Source organism: Dioscorea cayenensis, chromosome 12 (genome assembly GCF_009730915.1).
Source record: "Dioscorea cayenensis subsp. rotundata cultivar TDr96_F1 chromosome 12, TDr96_F1_v2_PseudoChromosome.rev07_lg8_w22 25.fasta, whole genome shotgun sequence".
NCBI classification, from domain to species: domain Eukaryota; kingdom Viridiplantae; phylum Streptophyta; class Magnoliopsida; order Dioscoreales; family Dioscoreaceae; genus Dioscorea; species Dioscorea cayenensis.
In genome coordinates, this window is record NC_052482.1 from 17,556,515 (window position 1) to 17,576,105 (window position 19,591).

A 19,591-nucleotide genomic window follows, 5' to 3' on the forward strand; every position below is an offset into this window, starting at 1 on the left:
GAGCTTATTTTATTATTTTTCTTTATTTATCTCATTAGAATTTTTTAATTTAATATATTTGTATAATTTTTAATAAATCACAGTTATTTATTTTTTTTTTTTATTTGTCTTATTAGAATTTTTTAATTTAATATATTTATATAATTTTTAACAAATTACAGTCAGTAAGTTAAATAATAAATCATCTATTTCATTTTGTGGAATTTTAAATAATAAATTTTTTTATAAAATTTAAATTATCAACTAACTTTAATTAATTTTTTGATTCAATTATTTTTTAATTGATGTGAAGGAGGTAAATTTAACAAATAAAAAGAAACTAGGGAAATATATTATAGCAAAAGCTTTTATGTAAAAATAACTTAATAAATATTAATTAATATGAAAATCTGAATATAAATTATTATTTAACCGCAAAACACCCAATACTTCTCTATAAGTGAGTTGATTTCCTGTTATACAATTTATCAATATATATATATATATATATAAAACAAGAACAATCAACCCCAAAAATAGTCTGGCAAAAATAAAAATAAAATTAAAAATAAAAAAATTTGAGAAAGGCATGACTCTGAACCATGTTCTGAGAAGAAAAGAAAGCAGGCTCTGTGCAGTTTTTATGCCCTTCCCAACTGCTAACTGGAAATAACCGGTATTTCTTCGATGTCTTCAATCTATACTTTCTCATCAAGCTCTTTTGAATCTGACAGCAGACCATGTTTCTGAGATTTGTTATCGATCGGTAATGAAAAGCTCTTGCGTTCTTTACCGCCGGGTTTTGACGATGCATTGCCATACCAGATCATTCCTAACACTGCTAACAGCATGCCAAGAACCACATGAAGATTAAGACCCTCTTTGCCGAAGAATATGAATCCCAAAACCAAAGACAAGAATGGTTTTCATGTGGCCGAGGACTTGGAATGACACTGCAGTGAATCGGCCTATGCATATGAACTGGCTGAGATTGGTACCGATCGCAATTGTGCATGATAAAATGATAAAGACCTGCATCATGATCAGAATGATTGGTCAGTGGAACTTGGAGTTAATTAACATGTGCATGATTTAGGTATCAGTACTTACCACGGCAGTCACATTGTAGTCGAACATATCCACTCTTTTATTCGTCAACCAATAATCCAGAAAGGGCCCTAACAGCAACAATGACACTGCTTGCGCCGGTGCAGTGTGGCCTAGAAGGTTGAAAGATCCGAGTGCATACTTCTTTTGAAGAAAATGGACGTACTAGCACAAACAAGAAAATCATCCATATTTAAATAATATGTTATTTAACAATTTACAGCCAACATATTTCTTTACTGACACATAAGAAGTGAAGTCACAGTAGCAGCCACTGAATAAATGATCTACATTTATCGTTGGAATAATATTTCATTGATGAAAGTCTACAATAGGTCACTGAACTATATTCAAATCTTCATTTTGGCCATTGAACACAACAAGGTTGTTTCGGTCCCTGAACAACATAAATATGCTCACTTTCTGCTTTTGTGACACATCAATTGAGTTAAAAAACTAAAATAATACATTAGATGGACAAACTGCCATGCCATCAACAAAGTGAGACAAATGAATCAAAGTCATTATTTTCATGTAGTTTAGGGATCAGAGAGATGTTCTTTTGGTGTTCAGAGACCAAAATGAACATTTGGGGTAGAGTTTAGGAATCAAGTATAAAATTTGACCCATTTCATTTTCTTATCTTTGTTTAAAACAAGTTCAAGCAAATTCAAAGTTAAAGTAAGTGACTAATCAGAAATCCAGATCTATGACTTACATATTGTTGCAAAGATGTGCTCCAAACTGCTATGACTGCAGCTAATAAACCTCTACCATTAACACTCACATCAGTCACAGTACACACTGCAACTCCCACCAATACCACCACTATGCTAAGCTTTGTGTCTCTGGAGTAGCGAACCTTATCCAACAGAACTTCTAGTAAACATGATACAGGGATCATGCATAGCTTTGCAATCTGATAATCAATGGAGAGACCAAAATAATTGCATAGTTTTACTTATTTGGACAACGAAAACCATGAATTATCTAAAGAGAGTTGAACTTACCTGATAAAATCCCACTGAGTTCCACATCAAACTTACATTCATCCCAACAATCGATAAGTTAGCAAATAGGACAAACTTGACAAGTTCAGAAAACGGTAGCTGAGTGGGCTGAATGTATCCTAACCATCTAAGAACTAAGGTCATCAGAGTGGTGGTGGCAAAATGCAAGCCAGTTAATGTAGTAGCTGCAAGACATAGTCACCAGTCAGATAATATTTCATGGTTTGATGATCCCACAAATATGATCCTGATTACTATCTTCAGTTGCAACAATGCCATAATAATTATTTGAGCTAGAAAAGAATGACTATTATGTATTTATGACAGCATTACAGTAATAATTGAACAGAAATTTGGGGATTTATGAGAAGAAATGGGATACCAAAACTATAACCATGGGTCGCCATCAATGCTTTATTCACCAAGATGATTCCAACTGAGGTGACAATGTTAAACATCCAAGAGGCGGCATCTAATGCTGCCTTCTTGTTTGCTTTGCTTGCAGGTGCCATGTCTACTAAGTTTTACTTCCACTCAATGCAATATGCACTTTCTCATAAGCTTCTCTAATTGGCTTCTGAATAAACAATTATGCATCTACACATACAAATAAAAAACCATGTCAAATTCTGTCAGTTATGATAACAATAGCAATAAAAAGAGCTCTGGTTGTAAGACATTTTAGATGCATACAAAACATGGTAATTCTCTAGGAGAAGATTTTAAAATTTTCCCATAGCATAAATACCAATGCATTTCATGCAAGAAAAGTTATTTTACATTCACAAGTATAACATAGTTTCCTGGTTGCATACACCATGAGGTAGAAAACTTATTAATTATGCAAATAAAAGATAACAGAAAATGAGTAGTCAATGTCCATGTGAAGGTTGTGCTGTGTGTAAAGCCAGGTTCAGTGCTGGTACTGTAAACTTAAACATGGAAGGGAAATTTGTTACTCCTATGTTTGATTTAAAATTTATGAAATTATTCCCAAGACCCATTTATTCCAAGGTACATATCATTCCCACAACTGGTGGCTTTCTATGTTCCCACAGGGGTTTGGGTATATACATTATTTTCATGTGTTATTCCCATGGTTAGCATTAGTAACATATTCTCAGAGAAACTTTTTTGTAAACCAAACAATGAAATAAAGTATTCCTGGGTTTATTATTCCAAGGAATCTACAATTCTAGGAATCCATATTGCCATGATAATATTTCAAGCCTTGCGACTAACTAAGTAATGGGCTGCTATATAAGTTCTGTGAATGGAATGATTATTTTGAAATATCTAATAGTGTTTCAAACTATCAATCATAATTATAATCAAGATATTACTTCAAGGCACAAAAGGAATTATTGATTTTCAAATGCCATGAGATGGTAACGTAAACAAATTCATTAAAATGTGAACGGTGAACCTGCCATCAATATTCATTTTGCAACAATTACAGTTAAAGACAATAAGAGAGTCAACGTCCTATAAAAATTATAAGTAATCAATACATCTCTAAACCTATTATAAAGAAATGAATATTTTGGTAAATAGAAAATTTCAAATTCCATCTCAACCAAACCAAATGAACCACACACACACACACACACACAGAGAGAGAGAGAGAGAGAGAGAGATGAAATTATGCAAAACAAAAACACAGCACCATAAAATTATAAGTAATCAAAACATCTCTAAACCTATTATAAAGAAATGGATATTTTGGACACACACACACACAGAGAGAGAGAGAGAGAGAGAGAGGTGAAATTATGCAAAACAAAAACACAGCACCATAACACAGTGAATGTACCCACAGATCAGTAGAAATATAAGTTATGAGCATGCTATAAGCTTAATATTCCAAATTTAGGATTCTTGTAAAGCAAAAGTCTAAATGAAGATTTCTTTGGAAAAATACATGAAATAACTTTACCACTCATGATCAAGCCAATGTCAGGCCAGTCATATTTGGTAGGTTATTAGCTCAGTGAACATTATTGATGCTAGAAGCTAATAACAAAACATGAAGACTGAAGCAAGTTGACTAGACTCAATTTGTGTGACTAGGATGAGATTAGGTGCTGCGTTGAGACCAAATTTCTAAAAGAAACCCCTCACAAAGGAGATGGAAAGTAGAGGCAAAACAATAAATGCGTTCAAAAGAATCAAATTACTCCAAGAAGAATGGATTATAAACCTACATAAACTTACACCCATGAAAAAAAAATTATAAGAAACCACACAAAGGAGGGAAACAACCTTATAGATATGAAATTTTTAGATTAAGATCAAAAGAATACTTGCAGTAAGCTAAAATTTGTGTTATGGAAGACTGATTGCTGAATTTATATTTCTTTTTTATTTTCTTTTCACCCTATAGTAGATTTGATGTCATACTTTGCATGTCAAAAAAATTTTACCATCCAATAAGAACAGGGACATGAGAAACAACCCTAAAGATATTAAATTTAGATTAAGATCAAAAGAATACCTGGAGTAATCTAGGGTTTGCACTATGGAGGTTGATTGCTATTCTTTTTCATTTGTTCCACTCTACACTAGATTTGAAATGGTCAAGTGCTAATTATGTATACATTAAATGTCAAATAGTTTCATCTATCAAATCAGAACAAGGACATGCAGTCAAAGCACTCATACTAAATCAAATTTAAAGAAAACTTAAATTCCAAAAATCAGAGCTTATCATGAATTCAATAAAAAAAAAAGACAAAAAGAATCACAATTGCCACCACCATAAACTCCAAGAGCTCCAGCAAACCCTAATCAAGCAACAATACCCCCAACCAGCGCATGGATCTCCATGGATTTCAGATTCCCAACATTTCCCAATGACTCACCTCAAATTCCAGCCACCATTGAATCAAAAACCAAAACTTTAAACACATGCACACAAAATCGCAGCGGAAAAACCAAATCCGCAAACAAAAAACACAAATCCAATGCCACAAGATCTGAGAAAACAAAGAGATGAAGTGAGAATTGGGAATTACCACATGAGGGGTTGAGATCTGGATCTCAAACTGCGGAGACGATGGAAATCATCCGAATGGGAATCAAAATTTCAATGCTTTTATTGGTGAAATCTTTGGCGACGTGCGAGAAGACCAAGTGCGGCTTCTCTTCTCGAAATTTGTTCACTTTTTTTTTTGGCTAAAATTTTTTAATGCTTTTATTGTTGTATTTATTTTATTTATTTAATTATCTTAATTGGGTTTCCCGGTTTTCTTGGAGAAACGCAACGCTGGAGTGCGATTGGACGATGATAACGTTGTGTTTGCATTTAGGACCATGTAAAAGTGACTAATCGCATTAACTCATTTAAATTTTATTTGTTTTATATATACACACACACACGGTAGAACACCTATGTAATTCCTCTAATATAATCAATCTGCTCTTTTAGTCCTTCTAATATAATTTATCTTCAGGAGATCCTTCTATTTTAATATTTAAAAAATATAAGTTTTCATAAGAACCTCGTAAGAACAAATTATATTAGAGAGAGGGACTTACATTTTCCAAAGAGTAAAATAGAGGGACCTTTTAAAAACAAATCATATTAGAGGGATCAAAAAGATGGAGAGACTATATATAAATGGACTAAAATAGTCCTCCGGTCCTTTTTATTTGTTCATTTTAACGGATTTATATCATTAAAAAAATCAATTAAGATTAGTTATCATCTTAAATTTATAAAAAAATTATAGCAACTTTCCAACATTATCCTTAATTAAAATCCATCAAGATTTCATTAATTTTTTTATAATTTAATTGTATCTTTTATTCTCTATCCACATAGTGTTTTAGTTTTAAAAAAATATTAAAAATGTAATAGTATATTAAAAATAAAAAGTAAAGTTGAAAATAATTATTTAATGCTCCATAGATATTTTAGATGGGCATGTAAAGAAAAACTTTTAAAATGAGATAAGTAAACAGAGCCCGGAGAGTATATTTAAAAATTTACCTAATTACATGTATATCTCTCACTAAAATTAAAATCAAATGCCATGTTTATTTTTATTATTATTTTTTTAACTTTTGATTTGTTTGCACATATATGCTCTTATGACCTGCGAATGCGAGTATAATATATTATAAATTATATAATACTGAGTTGTTATAATAATAACAATAATAATAGTGGCAAAAAAAACCATTGGTTCAATGATACCAGTCCACTGTGAAAGCTATGATTTACAAGGTATTTATAATCTTGATTCAAAATGTAAGCTATGATTTACAAGGTATTTATAATCTTGATTCAAAATGTGCTAAAAGCAATGGTGCCAAAAAAATTCCTTGGATATGCGTGTTGATTTACTGTTCACTCCCCTCGTCGTCGACTGGTTGAGAGCACATGGGCCAGCTTGTATTGTCCCTGTGCACATAACCTAAACTGAGTTTTAGTAAAAAAATAATAGTAATTGAATTTTATTAAAATTCCTAAACTACCACCGGACTGTTAATTTTTATTTATATACAATAAATAAATTAGTATAAAATTTTTAAGGGTATATATGTACAAATTTTTTATGTCCTTTTAATATGTAATAATATATTTTAATGGTGTATATGAATAAAGGAGTATATATGTGCAAAATATAAATATAAAAGAAAATTAAATTTTAAAGTATATATATATATATATCGGGTTTTATTAAAATGCATATATTTAATTAGGTGAATTTTTTGAGATATACAAGGGATAAAGATAAATATATGTTGTTAGTTCCGTCGGTGTGGTGTGTGGGTTTTAGGAACACTCAAGCACTCATAGAAATCTCACACAAACCATTTAAAAAAAAGACACACGACGTTGGTAACCTGGGTTCAAGCGTCCACTCGCATCTGGGGTCAAACCCGAGATAAACAATCCACTAAAAAAGTGAAAAATACATGAAAGACAAACACTCGTCACTCAACACTCATAAACAAAGATCACTACCCTCTAGATTGTTTTCATGCACCCACTCTCTCTCTACCTCCGATCACTCTTACTAATCTACTGAGCAAGATGAGCTTTATATAGATGTCTCAACGTCCCAAATATAGACATAACTTTTTTTAGAATCTCCGCTACTACTAATTTAAAAACCTTCCGAATTAGTTGTTGCAACTCCCGTCAGTAACATAAGTTGCAACTATGGTCCCCGATCACGACTTGACCGAGTTACGTTACGTTATGGATGACCTAAAGACCCATCAACCTCCCGATCATGCTTAGTTCGAGTCGATGCAGCCAAATCTCCCGATTCCGACTGCCGGCAACTAACCTACCTCCTCAATTCCTCATCACGCAGTCCCCTCGCAAGGCGCACGTCCTTGTGCGTCTTCATGGAACTTGCCAAACTTAGTCTTCAACCTTCCAAGTTTTGTCTTCAAATATTCTCCAAACTTGATCTTCAATTCACCCAAGTTTGATCCTCAAATTTTGCCCTTAATAGACTTCAATCAATCTTCATCAAAGATTCTTCCAATCATATCTTCAATTAGCCTTCATTCATACCATGAATAGATATTTCTTCAATTAAGCTCCACCATATTTAGTCTTTAATCAAATCACCTAAATATTGTCTTGATATGATCTTGTCTTTAAATTGTAATAACTCCACCACGATATTGAAGATATATTTCCTCCAAGTTATAGACATATTAATAATATTTCCACCAAGATCTTCAAGATGTTTTACGTTGCAAGCCAAGTCTCCTTTACCATGTCACCATGCTTTCTATGTCATCAATTATGTCTTGTCACCATGGTTGCCATATCATCTTGCTTTGGTGTCAAATCATATCAATTAAATAGTGCGATTGCACTTACATATGTTAAATAACTAAAACTTCATGCCATCATACAAACTCAATCGTGAAGTGAACCAACTTAAACACCCACCAGGTTTAAGTTCATTTGGGGGACCATGCTACCGCTCATACATAGGTCAAAAGACCATAGTGATAAACTAGTCAGTCCCTGAACTTTAACCTAGGCCCTACATGATATTTCTCACGAAAGCACCAAATATCACATATAAGAGTGAATTTGCGCCTCAAAAAAATCATCATAGTAGAAAGGATTGTCCATTACTCATATACACATTGTCTCTCTATCATTTAGTTGATGTGGGACTGATTTTAAGTTTGTTAAAATATGTGGGTGTGTATAATCCTAATCCCAACTTTGTCCGAAACTATCTACTATTTATTTTTTTATTTATAATTTCAGTTGACATTGCACGCAATCTTAATGTTTTTTAATATAGTGTTACATCAGAACACAACAAGCTATTAATGTGGAAGGAAATGACCCTGTTACCTATGTTTTTTAAAATATATTTGAATTCAAAGAAAATATTTTGGCAATAAATAAAGTTTCAGCTTGTAAAGCACGGACAGTACTTATTGCAAATAGCCTTCAAATTATTTTGTAAATGTTCAAAGGACCTCGAAGTCATTTTCCCATAAAATTATACATATCCTAAATCCAACCAAATAATAAATATTTTAAATAAAATATATAAATTTTTTTTATTAAATAATAGTTTACTGTTATGGATAATCAAAATGAGAATAAAGTTTTTTCACTTTGGCCAAAACACTATTAAATAAAAGGTAAATAGAAAAACTGAAAATTTGAATTAAATATTTTTGTTTGAATATATAAATGATAGAATTTTAAGCTTTTTTCCAAAAGAGAAAAAAGAAATTGATCGAAGTAGGTTAGATTTTAAAAGAATTTAATCTTCAATTTTTGTATAAATTAATGGTGAAAATTATTTACAATATCAAACTTTCTTATGATTAAAATAATACCTGTCATGTTGTTTTCATTTTTTTAAAATTTTTTTATGCATCAAAAATTTAAAAATGAAATAAACGAACATGACTTTTCAATGATATTTTCCATGGTTAAGACTTAAATTATCAAATTTTAATAAAATAAAAACATATAAAAAATATTAGCTGAACTCCTGATCCCTTGTTTTGTATGGTTATAACTTATAACTAATTGTGAAAAGTCATATGGAATAATACACAATATGTAAAAGATATAAATTTTTTTCCAAGAAAATATATGATAAAAAAAAAATCTAAATCATTCTCTCATCCAACAATTAATTCAATCAAATGAGACCAAGTACTTATTTTGGTCTAGTCTTTGTGCTATTGATTATTTTGGAAAGTTTACATAAATGTGTATTATATAAATCATCTTTGCACTTATACACTTAAAAACACTAAAATTTACATGTGTATTTATATATTAAAAAAATCCACCATTTACACGCTTAAATATAACATAAGAAAACAAGATTTTTTTAATCCACAAATTAAATTCAACTTATTTATGGAAAACTTCCATTTTATAGATATTAACAAAACATTATAAATAATAGGAAAGTAATAGTAAATCCTTCCAACTCTTTCAATTATGTAAAAGTCCTTCAAATTCATAAACCCATAAATTATCCTCAATTTGTTAACATCTGCTTCACCGCAATCGAGCCTAGTGTCACCCTCCAAGCCAAAACAATGTCAGAGATATTTTTAATATTTTATTAAAATATTAAAAATACATGACTAGATAAAAAATATAAGGACTTAAAAACAAAGAAAAAAAAATAGAGAATTATAAGATTATAATGAAAATATATAAGGTGTTTTTGGTAATTTTTTCTAATAATAATTATCCACTCACAAATAACAATTACTTTGCCAATTTTGTTGCTGAAAATTAAAAGTAATAATAATAATAATAAAAACTCTGTGTGGGTACTTTATTTGAACCAGTCTCAATGGTACTTTGGAATAAGTCTCTACTTTGGAAATTTCAGTGCAAAAGATAAAATATTAGCTGTATCCTATCAAGTGTCATCATCAATTCCTAGGATATTTATTTGAAAATATACTTAATATAATAAAAAAGTATAAAAATATAAACTACCATATTAAATATAAAATTATTATATTATCATTATAACACAATGAAGGGTTTTACTTGTTACCCATGGAAAATTGTGAAACTATATCCTTAATTTATTTATTAAAACTAATTAAATATATAATATATGTTATAATTATATAAATAAAGTGGTAAATAAAATAAGCTTATTAAATATTAAAGCATTTAACCTTGGTCCAAAATAAAAATAAAAGTAAAATTTTAAGATCACAATGATAAGTAATTTCACTATTTTACAAGGTGTGCCAAGTAACTAAAAGCAGCTCTATATATATATATATAATATACAATATAATGCTTGACCCAGCCTTTCTCCAAGTCAATGCAAAAAGCTCATTTTTCCACAGTGCTGTCTTTTTCACTCTATATATATATATATATATATATATATATGGATATAGTTTTGGTTTGAGAATTGTCATCTAAGTTTGCTACATGGGCAACTCATGTGTGAAGAGGTATTCAAAGTGTGAAGATGTTTCTCATCTTCCTCAATCTCCCGGTGAGCTCCTCAAACTATTATTATTATTGTTATTAGTGATATTGTTTTTTTTAAAATATTAGTGATATTGTTCTAATTAGTTTTGGCCGGCTATATGAAATTTTAATACTAAAAAAATGGTTGACATGTGAAATACATTTAGGTTATTTATTTTTAAAAATTATTGGTAAATCACAAGTAGAATTTGAAGTCTCAAATATCAACCACACTCGACAAATGGTAAAAACTATATAAATTTGATAATCATCATCAAATATATTTTTTTATATAAATAGACGATAAATATTTTATTTGTCAAAAATACTGAACTGATGAACAATATTTAGATTTAAGTATCCAATAATTGATACTAATCACCAAAAATCACTCAACTTTATTTTCAAACCATTTATAATTTAATTTTAATAATAATAATAATAATAATAATGATGATGATAAGTGGTTATTGATATTAATTAATTTTTTTACATTTAAATTAAATATAAAAGGATATACCAATATCCAAATTAAGGGCATCGGGTGTATAGGGGTTAATTTTTTCATTGATCACTTAATTATGATCTTGTCTTATTTTGATAATAGAATTTTAATTTGTATAAAAATGGTCATTTATTTTCAATTTTATTTTATCGGGCAGTCACCCGATTGATTTGGAAACTAAACTCAGACAAAAATTTTCAAGTTTGGTGATGTGTATATGTCCAAGTAAGATAGTCGATGTATTTGCAGGAAAGTTGACATAGATTTTTTGACTTCTACATTAGCTGTTTAGTTCTCAAATTAATTAAGTGATTATCCAGTGAAATAAAATTGAAGATGAATGATAATTTTGATGCAAATTAAAGTTGGTTTACAACTGAAGTATGACCATAGTTAAGTTGCCAAAAAGAAAAAAAAATTAACCCGTTGTTTAGATTCAAATGGGAGTGGGATGTGGATCTCTTCCGGTGAGGATTGATTTTTCCGGCGAAGGACCGTCGGGGCTTCGTCGGAGTTTGGCCGGCGGAGCTGCTTTGGAAGTTCAGCTCTGTGCTGTCGCCATGGTATGGTTTCTAATTTAGGGATTTAGGGTTTGGGAATTGGGGATTAGGGATTGAACCCATTCTAGGATTTTCATGGGATTTTGTACTATATCCGCATGAACTGCATCTAAGCATTTAGTCAATGGAGTATTTCTAAAAATTGGTTTTTTTTTTTTTGGGAAAAAGGATGTTTGTTTTGGTAATTTGATTATTCACTTTGGCTCTAACCAAAGTAACTGAATGTGTACTCCTGAAAGATCAACATAGTTTGCTCACTTTTTCAATAATTGAAGTTTTTATGTGTTGTTTAATTTATAGCATTTCATTGTGATGATGAGTGGAAACCAAATTCTTATTGATAAGGGCTTAAAATATTGTTTTTGGTGCTGGTTTTACTAAGAAAATTATGTTTGTTTTTGGGGTGTTATTTTAGAGAAGTATTTATTTTGTAAATTAAGCACTTTTAGTGTCCATTTGGATTCATCTATAAAACTAAGTCCCAAGTTTCTAATTTAGGGATTTGGAATTGGGAGGTATATTGTGTGCATTCTGGGATTTTCATGGGATTTTCACACCCTTCACATTCCATAGATCACTATATCATGGAAACAAAATTCTTATTGGTAAGTGCTTAAACTATCTTTTTAGTGCTTGTTTTACTCCGAAGAATAAGTGTGTTATGGTGTTCGTTTGGAGAAGTGTTTATTTTGTAAATTAAGCACTTTTAGTGTCCATTTGGATTCTTATTTTGTAAAATAAGCACTTATGATAAAACGGACCCTTATAAAGGAAAAAAAAAATGAATCAAAACAGACTGCTAATGCCTAGGAATAGCATGTTTAAAGGTTTCTAGTATGCAATTAGTTTATGATCGTGTTGTTCATTATGGACATCCTCTTTGATATTTGTCACACATGTTTGTAGCTAACTTCTAGGACTCTTTCATTATAATGCTCGTAAGTTGTTATCATTATTATGCTCAATCTGTTGTTCGTTTTTTTATCTTTCTTTCTTATTTTTTGTTTTTTCATTTTCACAATTATAATTCAAAGATATATGCTTTATAATCTGTGTACATGGACTACATTGTTATTTTGAAGCCATCTTACCTGCAAATTGTTATAAGTTTTATATGTTTAACCCCTGAACTAGGTGCAATACTTAGGAATATCATTGTCAGATTAATACCATTAATGTTTTACTGGCATCAAAATTGCTTTCTTATATAATCGCACGAATGACTTTATTTGTTTGCTATGCACACTGTGGACCTGTGTTCATAATGTGTTTACCGAGCAATCTGATATGTTCACAAATGCAGTCATTGACAATATATCCATTTGATTGTGTAATTTGAATATTTGCCCATTAGCATATCCGAAATTCCTTGTAATCTCATCATGTTTGAATTGCTGGACAAGGTTCATTATTTCTTTTCCCCTTTATTTTCCATTGGTGTCGATGATCAAACGCTTATCTAACACAATTGTCAATATTGGTCAAGCTTTATGTACTATTTCACTTGGTGATTGCTTCTATTATGTCATTGCAGAGAATCTATGCCATATCAGTTCACCAAATTTAAACATAATAACATCAGCTGCCGCTGTTGTTGGTTCTCCTCCATCATTCACGGTTGATGCACTGGCCGCATTTAGTTTGAAATCCTTCGCATTGAATGATCTTAAGCAAGCTTCTAAAAACTTCAACCGGGAATATTTTCTTGGTGAGGGAGAATTTGGTTGCGTCTTCAAAGGATGGATCGACAAAAACACATTTGTTCCTAGTAGACCAGGTACCGGTATTGGCGTTGCTATCAAGAAGCTAAAACCAAATAGCTTTCAAGGGCACCAGGAATGGCTTGTATGTAGTTCAAACATCTCTTCCTTTGCTATTAGTATTGATAAATTTCAGTTCATTTCATTTCAATGAGACATTTTGAGAGTTTAACTTTGACTTTTGAGCTTGCAGACAGAAGTGACTTATTTGGCACAGCTTCGCCATGAAAACTTGGTGAAACTCATTGGATACTGCTTGGAAGGTGATGAGCGGCTTATCGTGTATGAACACATGCAGCGAGGCAGCTTGGACAACCATTTATTCAGAAGTATGCTTCTTTTGAAGGACACTGATCTTCTTGATCTTAAAATTACTCCTTCCTCTGCATGACATTCTGTGGCATGCTATATGTTCTCAACATCAAACAATATTTTCCTCAGTTCTTTTTTCACAATTCCTGCAGGTGGTGCGCAGTCAATTCCTTGGGCTACCCGAGTAAACATTGCCATCGATGTTGCTCGAGGTGTAACATTCTTACATAGCTTAGAAATCCAAGTAATATATCGTGATTTGAAGTCTGGAAACGTTCTCCTTGACTCGGTACAGAAAGCAGTTTAGTTTTCTCTGCTCTCATCAATGTTCGCCAATAAATCAATGAACCTTCGTTGCTAAATTTTGATGCAGGATTTCAAAGCAAAACTTTCGGATTTTGGTTTGGCAAGAAATGGCCCGGCCGGTAACAACACTCATGTTTCAACCAGGGTAGTCGGTACATATGGTTATGCTGCTCCAGAATACATTGCCACAGGTTATATTTCTGTCATTCTATCTGCAATGCATTCATTTTTGTCAGTCTTTTTTTCAGTCAGTGGAATTCATTCTTTAGAAATGAAAGATAGAAAAAATCTCACCTTTATAATAAATAACTTCAACCAAAATTGGTTTGTTCACAACACAAGTAAATCTCACATATATCTCTAGTGAAATTCCATACATTAATTGGCAGCATTCATCCAATGTGTATCAGTGAGACAAAAATTCTAAATCAATGGTTTCAATGTCTTTCTAGTTTCTATATAATGGACTGACCTAATATATATCTAACACATTATATATTCTATGACAGGGCGGTTGAATGCGAAGAGCGATGTATACAGCTTTGGAGTGTTATTAATAGATCTGTTTTCGGGAAGAAGAGCAGAGGAAGTACTTAGGAGTTACCGAAACAAATCTTTAATTGACAAATGGAAAATGCTCAGGTTCATGAGCACAGGGCAAGACGGAAAATACGCAAAGAGAACAGCACAAGTCGTTGCCGAACTAATTGTCGAGTGTCTCCAGGTGAATCCTAAGAAGAGACCAGACATGAATGAAGTTCTGTGTACACTAGAACAACTCCAAACAACCAAAGCAAGGACTCATTCAATGTCATAGTATTTTGTCATTCAAAGAAAAGAAGAACAAGGTTGTTGTTGACTTGGTTCTTTATGTATTATGTTGGAGAGAAGCATTAAATGGCAAGAAACTCAGTGCAGGTTGTAGTACTTTTATGAGTACAAATGAATGACCGCTAGGTCAATTGGCATCGGGTTTTTTTATGTAGGGCTTTTGTTTTGGGGAGATCCGAGTTTGAATCCCACTTCGCGCAAGATGTGTGCACGGTTCGGTGAGTGCCTCTCCCACGTATACGTCCCCTGATCACCCTTTAGATTGGGTGGGAGCGACATTGCTATTTGTCAAAAATTGAATGGCTTGGGTTTGGGAATTTAAACATGAGATTTAGTTTGTTCAATTTTGCCTTTTGGTTTTTTGGTTAATTTATTGTGGTCAGGGTGATTATTTATCAAATTGCTTGTGTAGTGATTTTTTTTTTAAAGCTTTTAAAATTCCCATAGAATTTTTAATATATATATATATATATATATTGTCTCCTTTCAGGTGATGGATAACTTTTATTAAAAAAGGTGATGGATAAGGATAACTAAACTTTTTAAAACTGTTGTTGTTAAAAGCTATCCTTAAAATAAATAAATAAAAGTTCATTCTGGAAATGTCTGATTGTTATATACTATATATTAAAGTTATCCCCTAAATATCTTGCTTTTCAAACTCTTTTGGTGAGGGCATATGGCCATCTCCTATTGATTGGCCAATTGACTCTTTTTCTCTTTTTTTCACCAAATGATGGTGTTTGACTTTATATATATATATTTTTTTTTAGGGAATTCATCTGCTGGAGACCTCCCTAGTATATATTTATTTTGGAAGTGCACACCAACATTCTGTAATAGAGTGTTTTTCACTGACCACCCCTCTTTAATTTTATTTTGCTTGACAGTTCAGCAACTGTTGCAATTTTAACCTACAATGATAAGATTTTTTTTTTTTACCATTTTATTTATATAGTTTTAATATATTATTATATATTAGATATACAATTGGTTATAATAAAAAAATCACGTGCCATTTATTATTAAAAAAAGTTAATTTTACTAATTTTAAAAAATAAAAAAATTATTTTTGAAAAACTGATCAGCAATTTTTTACCCCTCCAGCAAAAAAGTATTAGTCAATGGTTATAATTTATTATTCCTCCCATCTTAATTGGTAAGGATTCATAGCTGTTCACATTTATATATATATATATATATAAATTTATAAATAATTTCTAAGAAAGTAAAGAATGCCACCGTCGTAATGGTCGAGTAGTTAAGATATTTGACTTTTCAATATATAGTTGAGACATAAATAATGTGAAAGTGTGCAACGATTTATTCAAGTTATCAAAGAAAAAAAGAGTAAGATAAGAAAAGTAAACGGTGGTAATTAACTTCGATATTTTCAAGGGCCGGAAAAGAAAGAAAATAACGCCATATCAACCAATTACGTGCATGTGCATGCATGCATTCATCATGACATCATGCATGAATGATTATTATTATTATTATTATTATTATTATATTCTTTTACAAGTTATTTCAGTCATAGAATTCATTCTGGGTCCAAGTCTTGCTATAACAATGCATACTTTTTTCCAAGAAACAATTAATTAGAATCTTGACCAAGTGATTATCTGCACGGATATGACAATTTCTCTGGAAATTTAATTTCAAACTTTGACAACTTGATCTGAATAATTTAAAATACACATCATTGAAAATTGTGATGTTCTCTAATCTCTTCCTTGACCAACCATTGTAGTCAAAAAAGTGCTTCTCTTCCTTCAATTTGATCTATATTTTGTTCAAAATTAACAGTGTTTTATGTTTCTGATTCAAGAATTTCTCTATGGGCAACTTTTGTTTCAAGCATTCCAATTCCTCTGCTGATCATCATTCATCCTCTTTATCTTCAAGTGAGTAATTTCCTCAGCTCTAAATCTTTACTGTTTGGTTGTTGAGTCCTTGATGTTATGTTTGTATATATATTTTCTTTGATTTTTTATTTTATGTATTGAAGTTTGGTTCTAATTCATGATATGCTCACCATATGCTTATTTCTTTTCCTGAATGAGTTTTAATTGTGTTTTTATGCTCATTTTGTATTGATATTCAGATGATTGTTTTTATGCTCTTTTCCTTGACCAACCATTGCTAGTTTGATTTCATTGTTACCGAATGATACATGATGCAATATTTAGGCTAATTTTGTATGAATACTGAATAATTGTATTGAATTTGGCTTTTGATTGCAGAGAATCCATTTCTTGTTTTGCAATACCTCTTGTTCAACAAATTCAGGAAAAAAATTTTAGTGTTGTGATTTCTTCTTTTATGAATGATGCATCAGTTATATTAATGTATTGGCATTGCTTTTGATTGCAGAGAATCCATTTCTTGTTTATAATACCTCTGGTTCAATAAATTCAGGAAAAAGAATTTCAGTGTTGCTAGTTTGATTTCATCTTTAATGAATGATGCATCAGTTATATTCATGTATTGACATTGCTTTTGATTGCGGAGAATCCATTTCTTGTTTATAATACCTCTGGTTTAACAAATTCAGGAAAAAATTCAGTGTTGTTAGTATGATGAAATCCATTTCTTGTTTGTAATAAAACCTCTGGTCCGACAAATTTAGGCAAAAAAATTTCGTGTTACTAGTTTGATTTCATCGTAAATGAATGATGCATCAGTTATATTAATGTATTAAAATTGTTTTTGATTGCAGAGAATCCACTTCCTTTTTCTAACACCTCTGGTTCAACAAATTCAAGCAAAATAACTTCTAATTTCAGTATTGTTAGTTCGACGTCATCGTTGCCAAGTGATGCATCAGTTATAATTGGGTTGAAATCATTCACTTTGAATGATCTCAAGAATGCAACTAGAAACTTCAGAGCTGAAACTTTGCTTGGTGAGGGAGGATTCGGTTGCGTCTTCAAAGGGTGGATCGATGAAAACACGCTCCTTCCAACAAGACCCGGAGATGGCATTGTCGTCGCCATCAAGAAACTCAAAAGAGAAAGCTTTCAAGGGCACAAGGAATGGCTTGTATGTATAAAAAACATTGATACATTGAGACATGCATTCTTTTAAATCCTTATACAATTAGTCATTAAAAACATCCATTCTTTGAATTTATGTAGGCAGAAGTTACTTATTTGGGGCAGCTTCATCATGAAAATCTCGTGAAACTCATCGGTTACTGCTCCGAGGGCAATAATCGGCTTTTAGTCTACGAATACATGCAAAGAGGCAGCTTAGAAAACCATTTATTCAAAAGTATGATACTACAAACTTGATCTCATTCAATTCGACTTCAATTAATCATAAATCTAATATTTCTTTTATTCAAAGGAGGTGTTCAGCCAATTCCATGGACAACAAGAGTTAGCATTGCAACCGATGTAGCTCGAGGAATTTGTTTCTTGCATAACTTAGAAATCCAAGTAATATTTCGAGATTTAAAAGCTTCGAATGTCCTTCTCGACTTGGTATCGATCAAACTTCACTATATATTGCCAGTAATATCCAGGTTAACATTATTAAACTTTGCTGATTATTTCTCATATGCAGGACTTCAATGCGAAACTCTCAGATTTCGGTCTAGCTAGAGACGGTCCGACTGACGGTAAGTCTCATGTTTCGACAAAAGTAATTGGAACCCGCGGTTATGCTGCTCCAGAATACATTGCAACAGGTATTACTTACATTGTTCATTTTAGCACCTAAACTTAATAAATTTGTTCGCCGATATGTGTGTATATATGTTTAGAAACATACAAGTCTATATAAACATTAGTCCGAATACGATTAAACAAAACCAATAGATTATCTGACACATCATTTTTGCGCTAGGCCGGCTTAATGTGAAGAGCGATATATACAGTTTCGGCGTTGTAATGCTAGAGTTATTATCCGGAAGAAGAGCTGTCGATGCGAATAGAGGACCGTCGGAGGAGATGCTTGTCGATTGGGCGAAGCCGTTTTTGATGAATAGAAGGAAAATGTTTAGAATCATGGATATAAGATTGGAAGGTCAATACTCAAAGATTGGAGCTCAAACTCTTGCTACATTAGCAATGGAGTGTGTGAGTCCAGAGGCTAGAAATAGGCCTGATATAGTTCAAGTTCTTTCTATACTACAACAAGTTCAAACTTATAAATAGCAGCCAACTGCCGAAAGGTCAATTGGTGACTAGATGCCCACAAAAACTTTATGCAAACGAGGAGAGTTCAATTCGTGGGTGATAACACATTTTTTTAGAGTGTAAGCAATGATTGTGCATGATGATTCCAAAGCTTTATTTACTCCTTTGAGGATTGTGCACATTTATGCTTGCTTAGCAGTTTAACTGCTCATTTTGGCAAAAAAAACTTATAAATAGGCCAATCATTGCAAGCTATTAGATTTTTTTTAAAATTTTTTTAAATGTTAAAAATATATTTTGGTTTAGACATATCTTGAAAGTTTGGTATCTCAATACTTGATTTATATATATTTTTTCGCTTGAGAAAATGTTGATAAAACCCTCAATCTGATTGAGAAGGAAATAAAATTGTGAAAAATTTGAGTATATTTGGTTGGATTATTCTCATTGAGGTTATAACAAGTAACTAAATTGTAAGACTTATTTCACTATTTTTAAATATATATATATAATAATAATCAAAGTGATAAATATAATTTTTTCAAAAAATAATATTAACAAAATTGTGAAAATTTTTGTCTGATATTAACCCACTTAACTAATATTAATTAA

General features: G+C 31.4%; 3 protein-coding genes across 4 annotated transcripts; 2 read left to right on the plus strand and 1 right to left on the minus strand.

Moving 5' to 3' along the window:
• Positions 1–429: 429 nt before the first annotated feature.
• LOC120274064 (UDP-rhamnose/UDP-galactose transporter 6-like) lies at positions 430–5,306 on the minus strand. The gene is given in 7 exon segments (XM_039280813.1): positions 430–890; positions 892–1,011; positions 1,090–1,251; positions 1,805–2,005; positions 2,097–2,281; positions 2,479–2,693; positions 5,111–5,306. Coding segments are annotated over 6 exon segments (1,011 nt in total). The 5' UTR covers positions 2,609–2,693; positions 5,111–5,306; the 3' UTR covers positions 430–677.
• A 4,610-nt stretch (positions 5,307–9,916) lies between these two features.
• LOC120273237 (probable serine/threonine-protein kinase PBL2) lies at positions 9,917–14,971 on the plus strand. The gene is made up of 8 exons (XM_039279867.1): positions 9,917–9,933; positions 10,559–10,585; positions 12,124–12,230; positions 13,160–13,470; positions 13,579–13,714; positions 13,850–13,986; positions 14,071–14,194; positions 14,513–14,971. The coding sequence occupies exons 1-8, from the start codon at positions 9,917–9,919 to the stop codon at positions 14,818–14,820; spliced, it is 1,167 nt and encodes a 388-aa protein (XP_039135801.1). The 3' UTR covers positions 14,821–14,971.
• Positions 14,972–16,599: 1,628 nt separating this feature from the next.
• LOC120273841 (probable serine/threonine-protein kinase PBL2) lies at positions 16,600–19,257 on the plus strand. 2 transcript variants are annotated; one of them, XM_039280562.1, is made up of 6 exons: positions 16,600–16,741; positions 17,557–17,879; positions 17,975–18,110; positions 18,186–18,322; positions 18,405–18,528; positions 18,687–19,257. In XM_039280562.1, exons 1-6 carry the CDS (start codon positions 16,675–16,677, stop codon positions 18,995–18,997), a joined length of 1,098 nt encoding a protein of 365 aa, XP_039136496.1. In that variant the 5' UTR covers positions 16,600–16,674; the 3' UTR covers positions 18,998–19,257. The 2 variants fall into 2 exon arrangements, with proteins under 2 accessions (XP_039136496.1, XP_039136497.1); XM_039280563.1 differs by having other exon boundaries at positions 18,189–18,322.
• The last annotated feature ends 334 nt before the right edge of the window (positions 19,258–19,591 follow it).

Excerpts from the sequence above, each read along its gene's own strand:
- LOC120273841 (XM_039280562.1), top strand. The coding sequence starts at position 16,675 with ATGGGCAACTTTTGTTTCAAGCATTCCAATTCCTCTGCTGATCATCAT. Across the intron at positions 18,323-18,404 it reads CGAATGTCCTTCTCGACTTG|GACTTCAATGCGAAACTCTC; the intron begins GTATCGATCAAA and ends TCTCATATGCAG. Across the intron at positions 18,529-18,686 it reads TCCAGAATACATTGCAACAG|GCCGGCTTAATGTGAAGAGC; the intron begins GTATTACTTACA and ends TTTTTGCGCTAG.
- LOC120273237 (XM_039279867.1), top strand. Across the intron at positions 13,715-13,849 it reads GGACAACCATTTATTCAGAA|GTGGTGCGCAGTCAATTCCT; the intron begins GTATGCTTCTTT and ends CAATTCCTGCAG. Across the intron at positions 13,987-14,070 it reads GAAACGTTCTCCTTGACTCG|GATTTCAAAGCAAAACTTTC; the intron begins GTACAGAAAGCA and ends ATTTTGATGCAG.